At 33.0% G+C, this 23982-nt stretch overlaps 1 protein-coding gene across 1 annotated transcript in view; it reads left to right on the forward strand.

Moving 5' to 3' along the window:
- The first annotated feature begins 221 nt into the window (after positions 1-221).
- Positions 222-23982, forward strand: part of LOC134690718 (zinc finger protein 91-like) — a 33254-nt gene continuing 9493 nt past the window's right edge. The window contains exons 1-5 of the mRNA XM_063550743.1: positions 222-317; positions 2846-3141; positions 4346-7437; positions 8451-8584; positions 9446-9633. Coding sequence (XP_063406813.1) covers positions 2940-3141; positions 4346-7437; positions 8451-8584; positions 9446-9633 — 3616 coding nt within the window. The 5' untranslated portion in view covers positions 222-317; positions 2846-2939. The remainder of the gene's footprint in view (positions 318-2845; positions 3142-4345; positions 7438-8450; positions 8585-9445; positions 9634-23982) is intronic.

The raw sequence follows: 23982 nt of genomic DNA on the forward strand, positions 1-23982 counted from the left end.
AAATTCTTTTTTATTATCCATTATGATAGAAATGACCTTTATGGATCTTTAAAGAGTCTTGATCATCGAATATTCTGTAAATTAAAAAAATCTTCATATTTTAAAATAGTTTATTTTTTACGCGGGAATTAAGTGTAAACTGGTTGCTTTTTATATAAAATGGGTTTCTGCGTTAACTCGTTTATATTTATATGAATTTGGTAAGTCCATTTTACGTTGCACACGACCCTAAAATCAAGATGGTACTGTAGTTTCGTGTGCAACACATTGTGGACGGACATTTTGTGGAATAAACTGAAAGTTCAATATAATATAGGGTCAGCTTCCAAGCTTTTCATACAGAATTTACACTTTAATTTACCAATTTAAAAATCTAGACCCATCGTCATTATACAAGACGCAAATTTGTATTAGAAAGACACCTAAAAATACAATTTCTGCGCGTATCGGTACAGAGCAGAACAATTGTAACATGCTGCACAGTAGTCACATATACAACAAAACTAGATTCGTTGTCCGCGGATCTGGAGACGCGGCCGTTTAATAAACTAGGGGGAGGGGGATGCTTTCTGTTCCCTCCTTTGACTTTGTTAGTTTGTACAGATGTTTTGTGTCTCATCAATTCTATGTTTGTAATCAATTATTTGGTACCATATTGGGAACAACATTTTAACAATACATTAAAGGGAAAAAGGGGGAGAGGTGTGTGGATTTGTTTTTTCCCCAAAGAATAATTATGATTTTAAATTTATAGTAAATAAATTATAAATTATTCTTATTACTGCAATGTTCTAGCAAATTGTACTTGGATCACAACAATATTTTATAATCCCTTCCCCTTTTTTCAAAATTCAAAAATCTGTTATTTTTTTTTTGACTTATTAATTTCATAAATTTTTTGAAATGTAAATATTGAAGTTTACAAGTTATATATCAATTATGTAAAAATTACAAATTATGTGGTTTGATTGCAAATGAAACTGCTGTCAAATAAAGATCAAATGATCCATGCAGAAGTTTGTCATGATCATTACGTAATACATGTACTTGCACTGGTAGAAACAACTATTACACCTATCATGCTAATAGATTATAGAAATGGATCTCGACTAAAGCAACATTTATATATATGAAAAATAAACACTTTTTCAATTCCATGAAAATACATTTAGGCAGCAACCATTTGATTTTCGGGGGGGGGGCTATGGTTTTTTTTTCTGTGCAAACTTTTTTTTTTGCATTCGGCGAAGAACAATCTATTTTTTAAGCGACAAACTGAAAACAATTTTTTTCTTTCAATTTTAGCATTACATATAGTGGCAGCTGAGGGTGAAACAAACAATTTTTTTTTTCTCAGGGTCCAAAACAAATTATTTTTTTCACCAAAACCTGGAAACAAACTTTTTTTTCCAAAAAAAACAATAGCCCCCCCCCCCAGAAAATCAAATGGTTGCTGTCTTATTAATATCATCCTGATAAATGAACTGAGCAGCAATTCACTAATCTAAATATAAATTGGTGTAAACAATATTTAATATGAATAATACAAGTATATTTTATAAACACATTCACAATAGGATTCAGAAACAAGCAACACCTGTCTCCTTGTTAAATTAATATTTTACAGTGAAACCTGATTAAACCTAACCTATATGGGATTTGAGATTTTTTTTTGGTTTTGGCAGAAGTTTAGTTTTATCAGGTCCACAATGCACTGCGGCACATAATTTGATATTACAGTGCTTACAAACATGTTTGGTTTATACAGGTTTTCAGTTTAAACAGGATTCGGTTTAGCCAGGTTTCACTGTACACAAATAAATCACAACTACAAAAATGTACATAATACAAATATTGATAATCAGTTTAGTTACCATGGTTACATAATGAAGTGAAAAGAAAAGAGAAATGCAACTGATGAGACGAAATGCTTACAGGTTTATTGTATAAATTATTAGTCGGTAAACCTTTTAGATTTCATAATGAACATTTGTACCATGAGAAAAACAAATTGCTGTGAAATAAGTAAATGTTTGCGTCTTATTAAGACAAACCCTCATTTTATGTACTTTTCTTTGTATGGGTATTTATGAATAGGTGAAAATAAACAAATATGTTTACTGGTATTCATTTTAAATTAAAATATATGATTCACTAGCTCCCACATAATTATACAATTGTCAATTTTATCTGTTGTATTTCACGTTATAACCATGTAGTGTAAATGATTTTGTGCAATAAACATTATGAAATAAGAAGATGTGGTATGATTGCCAATGCCCAATGAGACAACTTTCAACAATCAACCACATGAAATTCATGTAGACAACTATAGGTCACCATTCTAACTGCAGTAATGAGAAAAACCCATGGTTCCCTATAGGCTATCATGACAAAATACTAGACAAAAAATAACTGCCCGATTTAATGTGGATTCTATTTTTAATGGGATATCATTTTTTTCATGGAAGAACTTAGTGAACCTCAAATTGAAGAGTTAATTGAAGAATTATTATTAAATAGGTTTATATACAATGATATACTAACTTTGTCAAAACCGTGAAATAAAATATCAACAAAATGCATTTTCCTCCATTCCATGAAAATTGGCACCATTCAAGCAAATACATGAATCCATAGTATGAACAAAACAACAAACAAAGGAATCTTAAAATTGAGAATAGAAATGGGGAATGTATCAAAGAGACAACAACCCGACCATAGAATAAACAACACCAACAGGTCTTCAATGAAGTGAGAAATTCCCGCACCTGGAGGCATCCTTCAGCTTGCCCCTAAACAAACATATACTAGTTCAGTGATAATGAATTATTTTTTATTGCAGGTTTATCATTAAAAAGATGGAATGAGTCCTAGAAAAGCTGCCTTTTTTAACAGATATTTGATTTCTACGATGAAAAACAGAATATAGAGGGAAAATGGCTGACAGTCATCATTTACTTCCCCTAGCAGATTATCTCTATAAGCTGTACAAAAGTCAATCTCTATGTGACCTCTCTATCATCACACAGAATGGTACAACTGTCCTGGCCCACAAACTAGTAGTGGCAGCATTCTCTGAAACAGTTAGAACAGAGGTGGAGAAATGGAAAGATTTACCCCAAGTGTCCATTGTTGTAGGTAAGCTGAAAAAATATAAAAAATGAAAAAAATATTTCCAAATTTGATTTGATTCTCCCGTCGAGTAAAAGCCAGTATTAGTACCTTAGACGTAACGATACAGATACAGACCAACATGATTTCTCAATTTGAATATATACTTAATCAGAGAACTCATAGTCAAATGATTGAAAGCCATGATCCATATACATGTACATGTACATGATATAAGATCTGAACCAGTTGAAGATTTAAATTAAATGACCAAAAGGACAGACAAACAATAACCAAAAACCACAAGTTGTAATTATCTTGGACCTTTTGATAATTCATTAAACTAGTTCAGTTAGTGAGTTACAGAAATAAGCTGAAACAGGCTAGTAGCCAGGAATTCGTCCGAAAACCCCCCCTGGCTACGGGTATGTAAAAAGAATTAAGACCATTTTTGGTACCAGTAATTCTTTAGAAGAAATATTGATATATTTGGATAAGTTAAAATCTCATCCACCATAACACTTGAAAACTGTAGAAGTTTTAATGTAATTTACTGAAAAAAAGTTAATATTTACCAGAGAACTCGTTTGAATGATTGTTTTTCTTCAAGACATTTTTCTGTTGATTAAACAATCCATGCACACAATTCAACAACAAAAATATCAATGAACAGGTTAAAAAATAAACATTATTTTACATTATTTTAAGTTTTTGAATGATAAAAATAAAAGAATCAATTTCAAGTTGTTAACATTCAGGCAATCAGTTAGTCAATGATGCGTGTTCAGGGGCGGATCCAGCCGTTTTAAAAGTGTGTGTGGGGGGGTGGGGGGTGGCCCAATCCAGGACAAAGTGGTGGTGGGGGGGGTCCAACTATTTGTCCCGATTCAAATGCATTGATCTGCCAAAAAAAAGGGGGAGTTCCAACCCCCAGAACCCCCTCCCCTGGATCTGCCAATGGATGTAGCACAACCTGACATGATGATCATTGATTGAGCGTTCCTGATGAAGGTAAATGAAGAAAAGCGCTTCGAACACATGAAGTTATTAAATGTGTTGTTTTCAAACTTTTTTTTTCTGACATAATGATGACTAATTTTCAGGAAAAAATCTTTTACTATGTTTACTAGATATATATATTTATAAAAAGTATAGGCATATTAATTGTGTTGTTTAAACCTTTGAGATGTATATAAGTTTTTTATTAATAAAAATGTTTATTTTTTAACAGATTGTGAAACAGCAGTTTTAAAGGAAATTTTAGAGTTTGTGTATATTGGCAACTGTCATCTCCATAAAGAGTTGTTTCCCCTTCTACAACAGGCTAGTCATAGTTTACAAATACCTTCACTTCAAAAATATTTGAAAGATAAAGGGCCTATTTCAAGAAAATCACTACAGAAAAATCTTTCAACGGACAAACAAAAAAAGGAGGAAACTAAGGCTTTACCAAATAAAGAAAATTTGAGAAGTAGGCGAAATAAAAAACCAAAAAAAGATGAACAGTTTGAATGGTCTGATGATTTACAGGAGCCAGATGAAGCTTGGGTACCAGGTGATCATATTCCAACTGCTGCTGATGATGACGGTAATGATGGTTATGCATTATGGGAAAATGAAGTGGAAGTGAGAAATGAGCCTAGGACCAGCAGGAGAAAGAGTAAGCCTGGGAAACTAGATAAATTAATCATACAGGCTTATGTGAGGTTAGAAAGAATTGATGCTTCTGTAAAAGACACCAGTCTTAAGAATACCTTAAGGAGTACAGTCCCAAACAAGGACTCAGGTTATACTGTCAAAAAGTCATTGATTCCAATGAAAGAGAGAAAGAATAGATATACAAGGGAAAATTTAACAAACCTTGCAAAGACGAAACGAACTAGAAATAAAAATTGTCATCCATTGATGAATCATTCAGAACATTCAATTGAGAAAATAAAGCATTCCATGCACAATTGGAAGAAGAGTTCTGCAGAATTACTAGCTTGGAAATGCAAGAAACTATATGAAAAACACCATAAAGATATACGAGTCAAAAGAGTTGGATATTCTTGTAAAATCTGTAAAGTTTGGCATAAAAATATCTCGCGTATCAAATTACACATAAATGTGAAACACAGAAATATACAACCCAGAAAAAGGAAATTTGCAAACAAGACGAAAAAGAAAGGTTCCTTTGAAGAAAGAAAGAAGAAAATTGAAAGAATTAAACAAAAAATTAAGAATTGTGAATGCTTTAGATGTGACAGAACATACAAATTGGTGCGTGGATTAGCTACACATCTCGTGGAAAAACACAAAATCTCATTCGAAACAGCCCAGAAACTGACCGGATATCCAAAATATTTTAAATACCAGAATCCAACAAGTCACACATGTGATGAATGTAAGATGGAATTTAATACTTTAAATGACTATAGAGCACATTGTCGAATAGTTCACAAGAAAAAGCGTTTGGAGCCAGATATGTCGTGCACGTACAAAAAATGTTCACAAAAATTTCTTTCAATGGCAAAATTAAAAGAACATTTGGTCAAATTTCACAAACAAAAGAATGTTAGTATTAAATGTAGGCAAGGCAGGGTTTCAGCCAGAGTGGACAAACAGGACATAACAACAAGACTACAGAAACAGCGAAGACTTCTAGAAGATTTATCCGTGTCAAGTAAAGAAGAACAAGTCAAAAGGAAGAAAGAAGAAAGTTTTATTAAACAAATTAACGAATTATCTGAAATCACAGAAAGTCAAAGGTCATCATATCCGAAGAAAAAAATTAAGTACAATGTTATATTACCATCAAAGAAATACAAGTGTAATAGATGTCCGAAGTCATCGGTCTGTAGAAATAAGTTAATTCATAAAAATCATAGAGAAATAAGGCATAAGAAAATACTTGTTTCAAAAGTTTTTGAAAGCCAACTCGTTCTGAAGAAACGTATCTGTCAAAGTTTCTCATGTGTAAAGTTTGTAAACAAAGATCCAAATAACTTGAAACCAAAATCCAAAGAAGATGCAACCCATAGTGGTGTTCCAAGACAGGAGCAAAATGCTTTAGAACAGAGAGATATGTCTTCTCATGTTCAAGCTTTAAGACATTCCATAGCAAATGAACACAATTCAGTTGACTTTTTACCGTTCCAAGCACCAAATATTACCAGTCAATTTGGTGGATACTTATCTTTGCTGCAAGATTCAGCCTTAAATGAACAAAGTGGTTTATTTGAATTTAGTAATACATGCAATAATGACTCTCCTGGCTCCTTACAGAAACAAAGTAATGGAAAACAGAAAAGGTGCAAAAGAAACCAGTTTACCTGTTTGAAATGTGGATTATCTTTCCATTACTACAGCAGTGCATCCTTGCACTTCAAGAAAAAGCATCAGAAAAATCACCTTGGACAGAGAACTGTATTCTCTAGTTTAAAAAAACATGTCAATTTACGCAGTGTATTATTTTCCAGAAAGTCATTATTAAAAACAAGTACGTTCCAATTGCAATTTGCTGAAGAAAGGTCAACAACTTGCCAAATATGTGAAAAAACATTTTCCCATGTTCGTAGTTTAGCCCGTCATTTGCAAAATACCCATTGTTGTACTTTTGAACAGACACGAAATACAACTGGTTACCCGAGCAAAATTGCAAAGAAAAAAGAGGAAATAACTTGTGTAGATTGTAAGAAAACATTTACCAATATTCGTAACCTAGCAACTCATCTACAAAATGTTCATAAATATACATTTGAACAGGCAAGGGAGGCAACTGGTTATCCAGCATTCATACGAGTTACAAAATTAACCAAGAAGAAGAAAACAAAGTGTGAGAAATGTTCCGAGATATTTGAAACAATGAAAGATTTCAGAGTTCATGAAGTTATTGTCCATGGTTTACCCTGTAAATACTGTGGCGAAAAGTTTCTTCATCTAGTTTCGCTGAAGAAACACGGGGTACGAGATCATCCAGAACATTTTGATGAGTTCGAAGAGATGAAGGCCACATCTAAAGCCTGGATTCTTGATGAAGATGAGAATGAAAATACAGAAGATGAAAATTACAAATGTGACAACTGTGATTTTTCTACTAGAAAATTAAACATTTTGACAGTACATGTTATGGAAGTCCATCCGGAGGTCCAGCATCATTGTCCTACATGTGGCTATTCTTTCCGTAGTCAGTACTCTGTAGATTTACATACGTCTAAACACCATGGCGAGGCAGAGAAGAAGAAACCAGTCTGTATATTTTGTAGTAAGAAGTTTCTGAGGAAGAGATTTTTGAGAATACATCAGTTCAAGGCTCATGGGATTCTTCATCCAGATGTTAAGGTATTTGTACTTTGATAGATATAGGAAGATGTGGTGTGAGTGCCAATGAGACAACTCTCCATCCAAATAACAATTTAAAAATTAAACCATTATAGGTTAAAGTACTGCCTTCAACACGGAGCCTTGGCTCACACCGAACAACAAGCTATAAAGGGCCCCAAAATTACTAGTGTAAAACCATTCAAACGGGAAAACCAACGGTCTAATCTATATAAACAAAACGAGAAACGAGAAACACGTATATCATGTATATATTACATAAACAAACGACAACTACTGTACATCAGATTCCTGACTTAGGACAGGTGCAAACATTTGCAGCGGGATTAAACGTTTTAATGGGCCCAAACCTTCTCCCTTTTTCTGAAACAATAGCATAACATCACAACATATAAAAACATACGATAAAATATCAATTAGCAGACTTAACTCAATCAAAAAACGTATGATTACACAGATAACGATTAAATTTGATCTGCGATATCTGAATACAAATGCACAGTTAATTAAATATTAGAGACAAACAGTCATGACCAAAAGGCTATCAAACAAATTCAAACACACTGAGAAATATTTAACCAATCAATGTTCACTTTAGAAAAAAAACGTTTTTTTATAATCTGAAGTTTATACAAATGTTGTAAGAATAAGTGAAAAATTGAAGATATTACAAATAATCAAAGCTGGTATACAGCCAAGATCCATATAAATAAAAAATGACAAAAAAGCATTATAAACAGTATCAACAGGTCGAATTAACAAGAAAATACGATTTGATTACATACTTAAAACAAACTAATTCTTGCGAGTGATTTTTTTCGCGACTTCGACTGGTATCTTTGATAATTATATATGTAAAGGAAAGTAAGGTGAAAAAATTATTCTTGGATCTTTCCTTGTTATGTTCTATTACATCAAGTTAATGTAAAAATCTCGAAATTTAATCACTGTGCATTGTACATTCTTTCATTCTTCATATAAAATTGAAATTGTTTCTTTTTTTCTATTTTTAGCAATACAAATGTGATGCTGAGGGCTGCATTAAAATAGCTTATACTGCAACAGAACTCCGACAACATAAGAGAAACCATACTGCAGAGAAGAGATTTCCTTGCCAGCAATGTAACTTTGTTTGTGCTCATAGACAGTAAGTTTTCTCTTCAGTAGTGTGGTGTGTTTTGTCTTAGTGGGTCCAAAAGAAATGATCTTGTCTGGGCCTTTTATAGCTGACTATGCAATATGGGCCTTGCTCATTGTTGAAGGCCGTATGGTTACCTATAGTTGTTAATGTTTGTGTCATTTTGGTCTTTTGTGTATAGTTGTCTCATTGGCAATAATACCACATCTTCTTTTATATATTGATTGGTATGAAACATATACACTTATAAGATAAATTAATGCAGAATAAGCTAAACGCTCTTTTGACTATTTTTCAGTTGTTAGGCTATTTCCCACACCTATGTCAGCTCTAGATACATTAGGTAAAACTTGTGGGTGTAACTCCCACAGTATTCTGATCAGCATCAAAACCTGTAGATGCAGGTGCAATTTCTTGAAATATAATGAGGCTTATGGTCAAATAGTTTCATTCATGCCAAATAGTTTGAAAATTCTGACTGGTTATATACTTCAAAGCTTGCAAATTGAAAAATAGTATAATTATGTTGTACTTCATGTACTTACTTTGTATAGAGAATGATAGCTGAGGTTTAACATGTATAAAAATTACGGTTAAGGTGGTACATAAAACTACAGGGAGATAACTCATGTTTTATTGTCAATGAAATATTAAGCTTCTAAATGATCAAAATTAGTGTTTGTCAAACTGCTATATATATCCAATGACATTTTCTTTCAGAAAGTCAGTGTGGTTCAAGATTTTGGATTTTTTTATTTTTTTTTCCAAGTAAATATTTTGACAAAATTTTATGAAAAATAAACAAGCCAAATAAACTTTAGTCAAGTCACCTTAAAGCCTGTGTTATGTCTGAGTTTTACTATTTTTCAGTCGTTTATTAAGACATGTGAGGACTGTACATTTACAGTTGAAGCCAGCATTATGTGAGAGTTGTGGGAAATCCTTCACGACAGAACAACACATGAAGGAGCATATCAGACGTTACCATACCAACGATTACTATGAGTTACAATGTGATTATTGTTCATTCCAGTGTGGTGTTAGAAATCAACTTCAGAGTAAGAATAGATTTTTATACGACCGCAAATTTTGAAAAAATTTTCGTCGTATATTGCTATCACGTTGGCGTCGTCGTCGTCGTCGTCGTCGTCCGAATACTTTTAGTTTTCGCACTCTAACTTTAGTAAAAGTGAATAGAAATCTATGAAATTTTAACACAAGGTTTATGACCATAAAAGGAAGGCTGGTATTTATTTTGGGAGTTTTGGTCCCAACATTTTAGGAATTAGGGGCCAAAAAGGGCCCAAATAAGCATTTTCTTGGTTTTCGCACTATAACTTTAGTTTAAGTTAATAGAAATCTATGAAATTTTGACACAAGGTTTATGACCACAAAAGAAAGGTTGGGATTGATTTTGGGAGTTTTGGTTTCAACAGTTTAGGAATTGGGGGCCAAAAAAGGGCCCAAATAAGCATTATTCTTGGTTTTCGCACAATAACTTTAGTTAAAGTAAATAGAAATCAATGAAATTTAAACACAATGTTTATGACCACAAAAGGAAGGTTGGTATTGATTTTGGGAGTTACGGTCCCAACAGTTTAGGAATTAGGGGCCAAAAAGGGACCCAAATAAGCATTTTTCTTGATTTTCGCACCATAGCGTTAGTATAAGTAAATAGAAATCTATGAAATTTAGACACAAGGTTTATGACTATTAAAGGAAGGTTGGTATTGATTTTGGGAGTTTTGGTCCCAACAGTTAAGGAAAAAGGGGCCCAAAGGGTCCAAAATTAATTTTTTTTTGATTTCATCAAAATTGAATAATTGGGGTTCTTTAATATGCCGATTCTAACTGTGTATGTAGATTCTTAATTTTTGGTCCCGTTTTCAAATTGGTCTACATTAAGGTCCAAAGGGTCCAAAATTAAACTTAGTTTGATTTTAACAAAAATTGAAACCTTTGGGTTCTTTGATATGCTGAATCTAAAAATGTACTTAGATTTTTGATTATTGGCCCAGTTTTCAAGTTGGCCCAAATCGAGGTCCAAAATTAAACATTGTTTGATTTCATCAAAAATTGAATAATTGGGGTTCTTTGATATGCCAAATCTAACTGTGTATGTAGATTCTTAATTTTTGGCCCAGTTTTAAAATTGGTCTAAATTAAAGTGCAAAGGGTCCAAAATTAAACTAAGTTTGATTTTAACAAAAATTAAATTCTTGGGCCTCTTTGATATGCTGAATCTAAACATGTACTTAGATTTTTGATTATGGGCCCAGTTTTCAAGTTGGTCCAAATTAGGATCTAAAATTATTATATTAAGTATTGTGCAATAGCAAGTCTTTTCAATTGCACAGTATTGTGCAATGGCAAGAAATATCTAATTTCACAATATTGTGAAATTGCAATTTTTTTTTTAATTAAGAGTTATCTTTCTTTGTCCAGTATAGTAAGCAAGAAATATCTGCAAGAATTTTTTTTAATTGGAGTTATCTTTCTTTGTCCAGAATCAACTTAAATTTTGTTATATATACAATATACAATGTATATTCTCTTTTTACTACCAACTGATAAATTTAAATAATCTTTACCATTCAGTGATAACAAGTAGTTTTTTTACATCTTAATATTTTATGATGTTTTTAAATGAGTAGTAATTGTTGCAAACTCCATTAGAATATTTTAATTGAAATTAGTTTTGGAATAAGGGAAAGGGGGATGTGATTAAAAAATTGGGTTCAATTTTTCTCATTTGAAATTTCATAAATAAAAAGAAAATTTCTTCAAACATTTTTTTGAGAGGATTAATATTCAACAGCATAGTGAATTGCTCTAAGAGAAAACAAAAATTTTAAGTTCATTTGAATACATTCATTCTGTGTCAGAAACCTATGCTGTGTCAACTATTTAATCACAATCCAAATTTAGAGCGGAATCCAGCTTGAATGTTGTGTCCATACTTGCCCCAACCGTTCAGGGTTCAACCTCTGCGGTCGTAAAAAGCTACGCCCTGCGAAGCATCTGGTTGAAATTGTAAAGTTTTCTTAATAATATACTGGTAACTTATAAATATACTATTCTTCCTGGTGTAGAAAGTTCAGATCACAATTCCATTATTGCATTATTGAAATTCAGAAATTTCATACATTTATTATAATTGCAATATTTAAAGATAAGAAAAAAAGGCGAAATTGATCATTGAATTATTGGCTATTGGTACTTTACGGAACGGAACGGAACGGAACGGAACGGAACAGAATTTCATTTAAGGTATCCAAAGGGGGCATTTATCAAAATTTCGAAAAATCTTTAAAACAAAACAAACTTTAAAATTTCTGTGTTTTACGGTTTTCCATATACAAATAACACAAATGTACTATAATCTCATCTTCACAGGTGAAATGTGCAATAATGTATAACATCGGGAACTATTCTGTAAATGAATATGTCGGATTGTCCTGATAAATTATCATGAAATTAACGCATTTGCAAGTCATGCATTATGATATCTAGACTGACCTCACGTCGTCCTTTCCGACGATGATTAGAAACATTGGTTCTGATTTTAACTTTTTAAATTTATTATTCCGTTCCGTTCCGTTCCGCAAAGTACCAATTGCTCTGAGGAATTGGTATTTAACGGAATCGAACGGAACCAGACATTTATAATGTAATAAAAGCAGTATGATATAAAAAAAAAAATGTGTCTGACACCCCTTTTTGCACGAGAAATAAGTGTTTTAAATAGCATTCCCGACCAGATAAATAATTAAGAATTTAAAACAAAGGCAGCTTAGACAAAAAGTCTTACTCCTTCCATTGGTAATTATATTTTTTAAAAGAGGCCTTCCACCTCTCGTGCCGACGAGGATTAGAAACAGTAATCAAGTTGTATCTGATTTAAACTTTTTAATTTATTATTCCGTTCCGTTCCGTTCCGCAAAGTACCAATTGCTCTGAGGAATTGGTATTTAACGGAATCGAACGGAACCAGACATTTATAATGTAATAAAAGCAGTATGATAAAAAAAAATGTGTCTGACACCCCTTTTTGCAGAAGAAATAAGTGTTTTAGATAGCGTTCCCGACCAGATAATTAATTAAGAATTTAACACAAAGGCCGGATAGACAAAAAGTCTTACTTCTTCCATTGGTAATTATATTTTTTAAAAGAGGCCTTCCACCTTTCGTTCCGACGATGATTAGAAACAGTGATCAAGTTGAATATGATTTAAACTTTTTAATTTATTATTCCGTTCCGTTCCGTTCCGCAAAGTACCAATTGCTCTGAGGAATTGGTATTTAACGGAATCGAACGGAACCAGACATTTATAATGAAATAAAAGTAGTATGATTAAAAAAAATGTGTCTGACACCCCTTTTTGCAGAAGAAATAAGTGTTTAAGATAGCATTCCCGACCAGATAAATAATTAAGAATTTAAAACAAAGGCAGCTTAGACAAAAACAAAAAATCTTACTCCTTCCATTGGTAATTATATTTTTTAAAAGAGGCCTTCCACCTCTCGTGCCGACGAGAATTAGAAACAGTAATCAAGTTGAATCTGATTTAAACTTTTTAATTTATTATTCCGTTCCGTTCCGTTCCGCAAAGTACCAATTGCTCTGAGGAATTGGTATTTAACGGAATCGAACGGAACCAGACATTTATAATGTAATAAAAGCAGTATGATAAAAAAAAATGTGTCTGACACCCCTTTTTGCAGAAGAAATAAGTGTTTTAGATAGCATTCCCGACCAGATAAATAATTAAGAATTTAACACAAAGGCCGAATAGACAAAAAGTCTTACTTCTTCCATTGGTAATTATATTTTTTATAAGAGGCCTTCCGCCTTTCGTTCCGACGAGGATTAGAAACAGTGATCAAGTTGAATCTGATTTAAACCTTTTAATTTATTATTCCGTTCCGTTCCGTTCCGCAAAGTACCAATTGCTCTGAGGAATTGGTATTTAACGGAATCGAACGGAACCAGACATTTATAATGTAATAAAAGCAGTATGATAAAAAAAAATTGTGTCTGACACCCCTTTTTGCAGAAGAAATAAGTGTTTTAGATAGCATTCCCGACCAGATAAATAATTAAGAATTTAAAACAAAGGCAGCTTAGACAAAAACAATAAATCTTACTCCTTCCATTGGTGATTATATTTTTTAAAAGAGGCCTTCCACCTCTCGTGCCGACGAGGATTAGAAACAGTAATCAAGTTGAATCTGATTTAAACTTTTTAATTTATTATTCCGTTCCGTTCCGCAAAGTACCAATTGCTCTGAGGAATTGGTATTTAACGGAATCGAACGGAACCAGACATTTATAATGTAATAAAAGCAGTATGATAAAAAAAAATGTGTCTGACACCCCTTTTTGCAGAAGAAATAAGTGTTTTAGATAGCATTCCCGACCAGATAAATAATTAAGAATTTAAAACAAAGGCAGCTTAGACAAAAACAAAAAATCTTACTCCTTCCATTGGTGATTATATTTTTTAAAAGAGGCCTTCCACCTCTCGTGCCGACGAGGATTAGAAACAGTAATCAAGTTGAATCTGATTTAAACTTTTTAATTTATTATTCCGTTCCGTTCCGTTCCGCAAAGTACCAATTGCTCTGAGGAATTGGTATTTAACGGAATCGAACGGAACCAGACATTTATAATGAAATAAAAGCAGTATGATAAAAAAAAATGTGTCTGACACCCCTTTTTGCAGAAGAAATAAGTGTTTTAGATAGCATTCCCGACCAGATAAATAATTAAGAATTTAACACAAAGGCCGAATAGACAAAAAGTCTTACTTCTTCCATTGGTAATTATATTTTTTATAAGAGGCCTTCCGCCTTTCGTTCCGACGAGGATTAGAAACAGTGATCAAGTTGAATCTGATTTAAACCTTTTAATTTATTATTCCGTTCCGTTCCGTTCCGCAAAGTACCAATTGCTCTGAGGAATTGGTATTTAACGGAATCGAACGGAACCAGACATTTATAATGTAATAAAAGCAGTATGATAAAAAAAAATTGTGTCTGACACCCCTTTTTGCAGAAGAAATAAGTGTTTTAGATAGCATTCCCGACCAGATAAATAATTAAGAATTTAAAACAAAGGCAGCTTAGACAAAAACAATAAATCTTACTCCTTCCATTGGTGATTATATTTTTTAAAAGAGGCCTTCCACCTCTCGTGCCGACGAGGATTAGAAACAGTAATCAAGTTGAATCTGATTTAAACTTTTTAATTTATTATTCCGTTCCGTTCCGTTCCGCAAAGTACCAATTGCTCTGAGGAATTGGTATTTAACGGAATCGAACGGAACCAGACATTTATAATGTAATAAAAGCAGTATGATAAAAAAAAATGTGTCTGACACCCCTTTTTGCAGAAGAAATAAGTGTTTTAGATAGCATTCCCGACCAGATAAATAATTAAGAATTTAAAACAAAGGCAGCTTAGACAAAAACAAAAAATCTTACTCCTTCCATTGGTGATTATATTTTTTAAAAGAGGCCTTCCACCTCTCGTGCCGACGAGGATTAGAAACAGTAATCAAGTTGAATCTGATTTAAACTTTTTAATTTATTATTCCGTTCCGTTCCGTTCCGCAAAGTACCAATTGCTCTGAGGAATTGGTATTTAACGGAATCGAACGGAACCAGACATTTATAATGAAATAAAAGTAGTATGATTAAAAAAAATGTGTCTGACACCCCTTTTTGCAGAAGAAATAAGTGTTTTAGATAGCATTCCCGACCAGATAAATAATTAAGAATTTAAAACAAAGGCAGCTTAAACAAAAACAAAAAATCTTACTCCTTCCATTGGTAATTATATTTTTTAAAAGAGGCCTTCCACCTCTCGTGCCGACGAGAATTAGAAACAGTAATCAAGTTGAATCTGATTTAAACTTTTTAATTTATTATTCCGTTCCGTTCCGTTCCGCAAAGTACCAATTGCTCTGAGGAATTGGTATTTAACGGAATCGAACGGAACCAGACATTTATAATGTAATAAAAGCAGTATGATAAAAAAAATGTGTCTGACACCCCTTTTTGCAGAAGAAATAAGTGTTTTAGATAGCATTCCCGACCAGATAAATAATTAAGAATTTAAAATAAAGGCAGCTTAGACAAAAAGTCTTACTCCTTCCATTGGTAATTATATTTTTTAAAAGAGGCCTTCCACCTCTCGTGCCGACGAGGATTAGAAACAGTAATCAAGTTGAATCTGATTTAAACTTTTTAATTTATTATTCCGTTCCGTTCCGTTCCGCAAAGTACCAATTGCTCTGAGGAATTGGTATTTAACGGAATCGAACGGAACCAGACATTTATAATGTAATAAAAGCAGTATGATAAAAAAAAAATGTGTCTGACACCCCTTTTTGCAGAAGAAATAAGTGTTTTAGATAGCATTCCCGACCAGATAAATAATAAAGAATTTAAGACAAAGGCCGGATAGACAAAAAGTCTTACTTCTTCCATTGGTAATTATATTTTTTAAAAGAGGCCTTCCACCTCTCGTGCCGACGAGGATTAGAAACAGTAATCAAGTTGAATCTGATTTAAACTTTTTAATTTATTATTCCGTTCCGTTCCGTTCCGCAAAGTACCAATTGCTCTGAGGAATTGGTATTTAACGGAATCGAACGGAACAAGACATTTATAATGTAATAAAAGCAGTATGATAAAAAAAAATGTGTCTGACACCCCTTTTTGCAGAAGAAATAAGTGTTTTAGATAGCATTCCCGACCAGATAAATAATTAAGAATTTAAAACAAAGGCAGCTTAGACAAAAAGTCTTACTCCTTCCATTGGTAATTATATTTTTTAAAAGAGGCCTTCCACCTCTCGTGCCGACGAGGATTAGAAACAGTAATCAAGTTGAATCTGATTTAAACTTTTTAATTTATTATTCCGTTCCGTTCCGTTCCGCAAAGTACCAATTGCTCTGAGGAATTGGTATTTAACGGAATCGAACGGAACCAGACATTTATAATGAAATAAAAGTAGTATGATTAAAAAAAATGTGTCTGACACCCCTTTTTGCAGAAGAAATAAGTGTTTTAGATAGCATTCCCGACCAGATAAATAATTAAGAATTTAAAACAAAGGCAGCTTAGACAAAAACAAAAAATCTTACTCCTTCCATTGGTGATTATATTTTTTAAAGAGGCCTTCCACCTCTCGTGCCGACGAGGATTAGAAACAGTAATCAAGTTGAATCTGATTTAAACTTTTTAATTTATTATTCCGTTCCGTTCCGTTCCGCAAAGTACCAATTGCTCTGAGGAATTGGTATTTAACGGAATCGAACGGAACCAGACATTTATAATGAAATAAAAGTAGTATGATTAAAAAAAATGTGTCTGACACCCCTTTTTGCAGAAGAAATAAGTGTTTTAGATAGCATTCCCGACCAGATAAATAATTAAGAATTTAAAACAAAGGCAGCTTAGACAAAAACAAAAAATCTTACTCCTTCCATTGGTAATTATATTTTTTAAAAGAGGCCTTCCACCTCTCGTGCCGACGAGAATTAGAAACAGTAATCAAGTTGAATCTGATTTAAACTTTTTAATTTATTATTCCGTTCCGTTCCGTTCCGCAAAGTACCAATTGCTCTGAGGAATTGGTATTTAACGGAATCGAACGGAACCAGACATTTATAATGTAATAAAAGCAGTATGATAAAAAAAATGTGTCTGACACCCCTTTTTGCAGAAGAAATAAGTGTTTTAGATAGCATTCCCGACCAGATAAATAATTAAGAATTTAAAATAAAGGCAGCTTAGACAAAAAGTCTTACTCCTTCCATTGGTAATTATATTTTTTAAAAGAGGCCTTCCACCTCTCGTGCCGACGAGGATTAGAAACAGTAATCAAGTTGAATCTGATTTAAACTTTTTAATTTATTATTCCGTTCCGTTCCGTTCCGCAAAGTACCAATTGCTCTGAGGAATTGGTATTTAACGGAATCGAACGGAACCAGACATTTATAATGTAATAAAAGCAGTATGATAAAAAAAAAATGTGTCTGACACCCCTTTTTGCAGAAGAAATAAGTGTTTTAGATAGCATTCCCGACCAGATAAATAATAAAGAATTTAAGACAAAGGCCGGATAGACAAAAAGTCTTACTTCTTCCATTGGTAATTATATTTTTTAAAAGAGGCCTTCCACCTCTCGTGCCGACGAGGATTAGAAACAGTAATCAAGTTGAATCTGATTTAAACTTTTTAATTTATTATTCCGTTCCGTTCCGTTCCGCAAAGTACCAATTGCTCTGAGGAATTGGTATTTAACGGAATCGAACGGAACAAGACATTTATAATGTAATAAAAGCAGTATGATAAAAAAAAATGTGTCTGACACCCCTTTTTGCAGAAGAAATAAGTGTTTTAGATAGCATTCCCGACCAGATAAATAATTAAGAATTTAAAACAAAGGCAGCTTAGACAAAAAGTCTTACTCCTTCCATTGGTAATTATATTTTTTAAAAGAGGCCTTCCACCTCTCGTGCCGACGAGGATTAGAAACAGTAATCAAGTTGAATCTGATTTAAACTTTTTAATTTATTATTCCGTTCCGTTCCGTTCCGCAAAGTACCAATTGCTCTGAGGAATTGGTATTTAACGGAATCGAACGGAACCAGACATTTATAATGAAATAAAAGTAGTATGATTAAAAAAAATGTGTCTGACACCCCTTTTTGCAGAAGAAATAAGTGTTTTAGATAGCATTCCCGACCAGATAAATAATTAAGAATTTAAAACAAAGGCAGCTTAGACAAAAACAAAAAATCTTACTCCTTCCATTGGTAATTATATTTTTTAAAAGAGGCCTTCCACCTCTCGTGCCGATGAGAATTAGAAACAGTAATCAAGTTGAATCTGATTTAAACTTTTTAATTTATTATTCCGTTCCGTTCCGTTCCGCAAAGTACCAATTGCTCTGAGGAATTGGTATTTAACGGAATCGAACGGAACCAGACATTTATAATGTAATAAAAGCAGTATGATAAAAAAAAATGTGTCTGACACCCCTTTTTGCAGAAGAAATAAGTGTTTTAGATAGCATTCCCGACCAGATAAATAATTAAGAATTTAACACAAAGGCCGAATAGACAAAAAGTCTTACTTCTTCCATTGGTAATTATATTTTTTATAAGAGGCCTTCCGCCTTTCGTTCCGACGAGGATTAGAAACAGTGATCAAGTTGAATCTGATTTAAACCTTTTAATTTATTATTCCGTTCCGTTCCGTTCCGCAAAGTACCAATTGCTCTGAGGAATTGGTATTTAACGGAATCGAACGGAACCAGACATTTATAATGTAATAAAAGCAGTATGATAAAAAAAAATTGTGTCTGACACCCCTTTTTGCAGAAGAAATAAGTGTTTTAGATAGCATTCCCGACCAGATAAATAATTAAGAATTTAAAACAAAGGCAGCTTAGACAAAAACAATAAATCTTACTCCTTCCATTGGTGATTATATTTTTTAAAAGAGGCCTTCCACCTCTCGTGCCGACGAGGATTAGAAACAGTAATCAAGTTGAATCTGATTTAAACTTTTTAATTTATTATTCCGTTCCGTTCCGTTCCGCAAAGTACCAATTGCTCTGAGGAATTGGTATTTAACGGAATCGAACGGAACCAGACATTTATAATGTAATAAAAGCAGTATGATAAAAAAAAATGTGTCTGACACCCCTTTTTGCAGAAGAAATAAGTGTTTTAGATAGCATTCCCGACCAGATAAATAATTAAGAATTTAAAACAAAGGCAGCTTAGACAAAAACAAAAAATCTTACTCCTTCCATTGGTGATTATATTTTTTAAAAGAGGCCTTCCACCTCTCGTGCCGACGAGGATTAGAAACAGTAATCAAGTTGAATCTGATTTAAACTTTTTAATTTATTATTCCGTTCCGTTCCGTTCCGCAAAGTACCAATTGCTCTGAGGAATTGGTATTTAACGGAATCGAACGGAACCAGACATTTATAATGAAATAAAAGCAGTATGATAAAAAAAAATGTGTCTGACACCCCTTTTTGCAGAAGAAATAAGTGTTTTAGATAGCATTCCCGACCAGATAAATAATTAAGAATTTAACACAAAGGCCGAATAGACAAAAAGTCTTACTTCTTCCATTGGTAATTATATTTTTTATAAGAGGCCTTCCGCCTTTCGTTCCGACGAGGATTAGAAACAGTGATCAAGTTGAATCTGATTTAAACCTTTTAATTTATTATTCCGTTCCGTTCCGTTCCGCAAAGTACCAATTGCTCTGAGGAATTGGTATTTAACGGAATCGAACGGAACCAGACATTTATAATGTAATAAAAGCAGTATGATAAAAAAAAATTGTGTCTGACACCCCTTTTTGCAGAAGAAATAAGTGTTTTAGATAGCATTCCCGACCAGATAAATAATTAAGAATTTAAAACAAAGGCAGCTTAGACAAAAACAATAAATCTTACTCCTTCCATTGGTGATTATATTTTTTAAAAGAGGCCTTCCACCTCTCGTGCCGACGAGGATTAGAAACAGTAATCAAGTTGAATCTGATTTAAACTTTTTAATTTATTATTCCGTTCCGTTCCGTTCCGCAAAGTACCAATTGCTCTGAGGAATTGGTATTTAACGGAATCGAACGGAACCAGACATTTATAATGTAATAAAAGCAGTATGATAAAAAAAAATGTGTCTGACACCCCTTTTTGCAGAAGAAATAAGTGTTTTAGATAGCATTCCCGACCAGATAAATAATTAAGAATTTAAAACAAAGGCAGCTTAGACAAAAACAAAAAATCTTACTCCTTCCATTGGTGATTATATTTTTTAAAAGAGGCCTTCCACCTCTCGTGCCGACGAGGATTAGAAACAGTAATCAAGTTGAATCTGATTTAAACTTTTTAATTTATTATTCCGTTCCGTTCCGTTCCGCAAAGTACCAATTGCTCTGAGGAATTGGTATTTAACGGAATCGAACGGAACCAGACATTTATAATGAAATAAAAGTAGTATGATTAAAAAAAATGTGTCTGACACCCCTTTTTGCAGAAGAAATAAGTGTTTTAGATAGCATTCCCGACCAGATAAATAATTAAGAATTTAAAACAAAGGCAGCTTAGACAAAAACAAAAAATCTTACTCCTTCCATTGGTAATTATATTTTTTAAAAGAGGCCTTCCACCTCTCGTGCCGACGAGAATTAGAAACAGTAATCAAGTTGAATCTGATTTAAACTTTTTAATTTATTATTCCGTTCCGTTCCGTTCCGCAAAGTACCAATTGCTCTGAGGAATTGGTATTTAACGGAATCGAACGGAACCAGACATTTATAATGTAATAAAAGCAGTATGATAAAAAAAATGTGTCTGACACCCCTTTTTGCAGAAGAAATAAGTGTTTTAGATAGCATTCCCGACCAGATAAATAATTAAGAATTTAAAATAAAGGCAGCTTAGACAAAAAGTCTTACTCCTTCCATTGGTAATTATATTTTTTAAAAGAGGCCTTCCACCTCTCGTGCCGACGAGGATTAGAAACAGTAATCAAGTTGAATCTGATTTAAACTTTTTAATTTATTATTCCGTTCCGTTCCGTTCCGCAAAGTACCAATTGCTCTGAGGAATTGGTATTTAACGGAATCGAACGGAACCAGACATTTATAATGAAATAAAAGTAGTATGATTAAAAAAAATGTGTCTGACACCCCTTTTTGCAGAAGAAATAAGTGTTTTAGATAGCATTCCCGACCAGATAAATAATTAAGAATTTAAAACAAAGGCAGCTTAGACAAAAACAAAAAATCTTACTCCTTCCATTGGTAATTATATTTTTTAAAAGAGGCCTTCCACCTCTCGTGCCGACGAGAATTAGAAACAGTAATCAAGTTGAATCTGATTTAAACTTTTTAATTTATTATTCCGTTCCGTTCCGTTCCGCAAAGTACCAATTGCTCTGAGGAATTGGTATTTAACGGAATCGAACGGAACCAGACATTTATAATGTAATAAAAGCAGTATGATAAAAAAAATGTGTCTGACACCCCTTTTTGCAGAAGAAATAAGTGTTTTAGATAGCATTCCCGACCAGATAAATAATTAAGAATTTAAAATAAAGGCAGCTTAGACAAAAAGTCTTACTCCTTCCATTGGTAATTATATTTTTTAAAAGAGGCCTTCCACCTCTCGTGCCGACGAGGATTAGAAACAGTAATCAAGTTGAATCTGATTTAAACTTTTTAATTTATTATTCCGTTCCGTTCCGTTCCGCAAAGTACCAATTGCTCTGAGGAATTGGTATTTAACGGAATCGAACGGAACCAGACATTTATAATGTAATAAAAGCAGTATGATAAAAAAAAAATGTGTCTGACACCCCTTTTTGCAGAAGAAATAAGTGTTTTAGATAGCATTCCCGACCAGATAAATAATAAAGAATTTAAGACAAAGGCCGGATAGACAAAAAGTCTTACTTCTTCCATTGGTAATTATATTTTTTAAAAGAGGCCTTCCACCTCTCGTGCCGACGAGGATTAGAAACAGTAATCAAGTTGAATCTGATTTAAACTTTTTAATTTATTATTCCGTTCCGTTCCGTTCCGCAAAGTACCAATTGCTCTGAGGAATTGGTATTTAACGGAATCGAACGGAACAAGACATTTATAATGTAATAAAAGCAGTATGATAAAAAAAAATGTGTCTGACACCCCTTTTTGCAGAAGAAATAAGTGTTTTAGATAGCATTCCCGACCAGATAAATAATTAAGAATTTAAAACAAAGGCAGCTTAGACAAAAAGTCTTACTCCTTCCATTGGTAATTATATTTTTTAAAAGAGGCCTTCCAACTCTCGTGCCGACGAGGATTAGAAACAGTAATCAAGTTGAATCTGATTTAAACTTTTTAATTTATTATTCCGTTCCGTTCCGTTCCGCAAAGTACCAATTGCTCTGAGGAATTGGTATTTAACGGAATCGAACGGAACCAGACATTTATAATGAAATAAAAGTAGTATGATTAAAAAAAATGTGTCTGACACCCCTTTTTGCAGAAGAAATAAGTGTTTTAGATAGCATTCCCGACCAGATAAATAATTAAGAATTTAAAACAAAGGCAGCTTAGACAAAAACAAAAAATCTTACTCCTTCCATTGGTAATTATATTTTTTAAAAGAGGCCTTCCACCTCTCGTGCCGACGAGAATTAGAAACAGTAATCAAGTTGAATCTGATTTAAACTTTTTAATTTATTATTCCGTTCCGTTCCGTTCCGCAAAGTACCAATTGCTCTGAGGAATTGGTATTTAACGGAATCGAACGGAACCAGACATTTATAATGTAATAAAAGCAGTAGGATAAAAAAAATGTGTCTGACACCCCTTTTTGCAGAAGAAATAAGTGTTTTAGATAGCATTCCCGACCAGATAAATAATTAAGAATTTAAAATAAAGGCAGCTTAGACAAAAAGTCTTACTCCTTCCATTGGTAATTATATTTTTTAAAAGAGGCCTTCCACCTCTCGTGCCGACGAGGATTAGAAACAGTAATCAAGTTGAATCTGATTTAAACTTTTTAATTTATTATTCCGTTCCGTTCCGTTCCGCAAAGTACCAATTGCTCTGAGGAATTGGTATTTAACGGAATTGAACGGAACCAGACATTTATAATGTAATAAAAGCAGTATGATAAAAAAAAAATGTGTCTGACACCCCTTTTTGCAGAAGAAATAAGTGTTTTAGATAGCATTCCCGACCAGATAAATAATTAAGAATTTAAAACAAAGGCAGCTTAGACAAAAACAAAAAATCTTACTCCTTCCATTGGTGATTATATTTTTTAAAAGAGGCCTTCCACCTCTCGTGCCGACGAGGATTAGAAACAGTAATCAAGTTGAATCTGATTTAAACTTTTTAATTTATTATTCCGTTCCGTTCCGTTCCGTTCCGTTCCGCAAAGTACCAATTGCTCTGAGGAATTGGTATTTAACGGAATCGAACGGAACCAGACATTTATAATGTAATAAAAGTAGTATGATTAAAAAAAATGTGTCTGACACCCCTTTTTGCAGAAGAGATAAGTGTTTTAGATAGCATTCCCGACCAGATAAATAATTAAGAATTTAAAACAAAGGCAGCTTAGACAAAAACAAAAAATCTTACTCCTTCCATTGGTAATTATATTTTTTAAAAGAGGCCTTCCACCTCTCGTGCCGACGAGAATTAGAAACAGTAATCAAGTTGAATCTGATTTAAACTTTTTAATTGATTATTCCGTTCCGTTCCGTTCCGCAAAGTACCAATTGCTCTGAGGAATTGGTATTTAACGGAATCGAACGGAACCAGACATTTATAATGTAATAAAAGCAGTATGATAAAAAAAAATGTGT

This window comes from Mytilus trossulus, chromosome 11, assembly GCF_036588685.1.
Source record: "Mytilus trossulus isolate FHL-02 chromosome 11, PNRI_Mtr1.1.1.hap1, whole genome shotgun sequence".
In the NCBI taxonomy this organism is placed as follows: Eukaryota; Metazoa; Mollusca; class Bivalvia; order Mytilida; family Mytilidae; genus Mytilus; species Mytilus trossulus.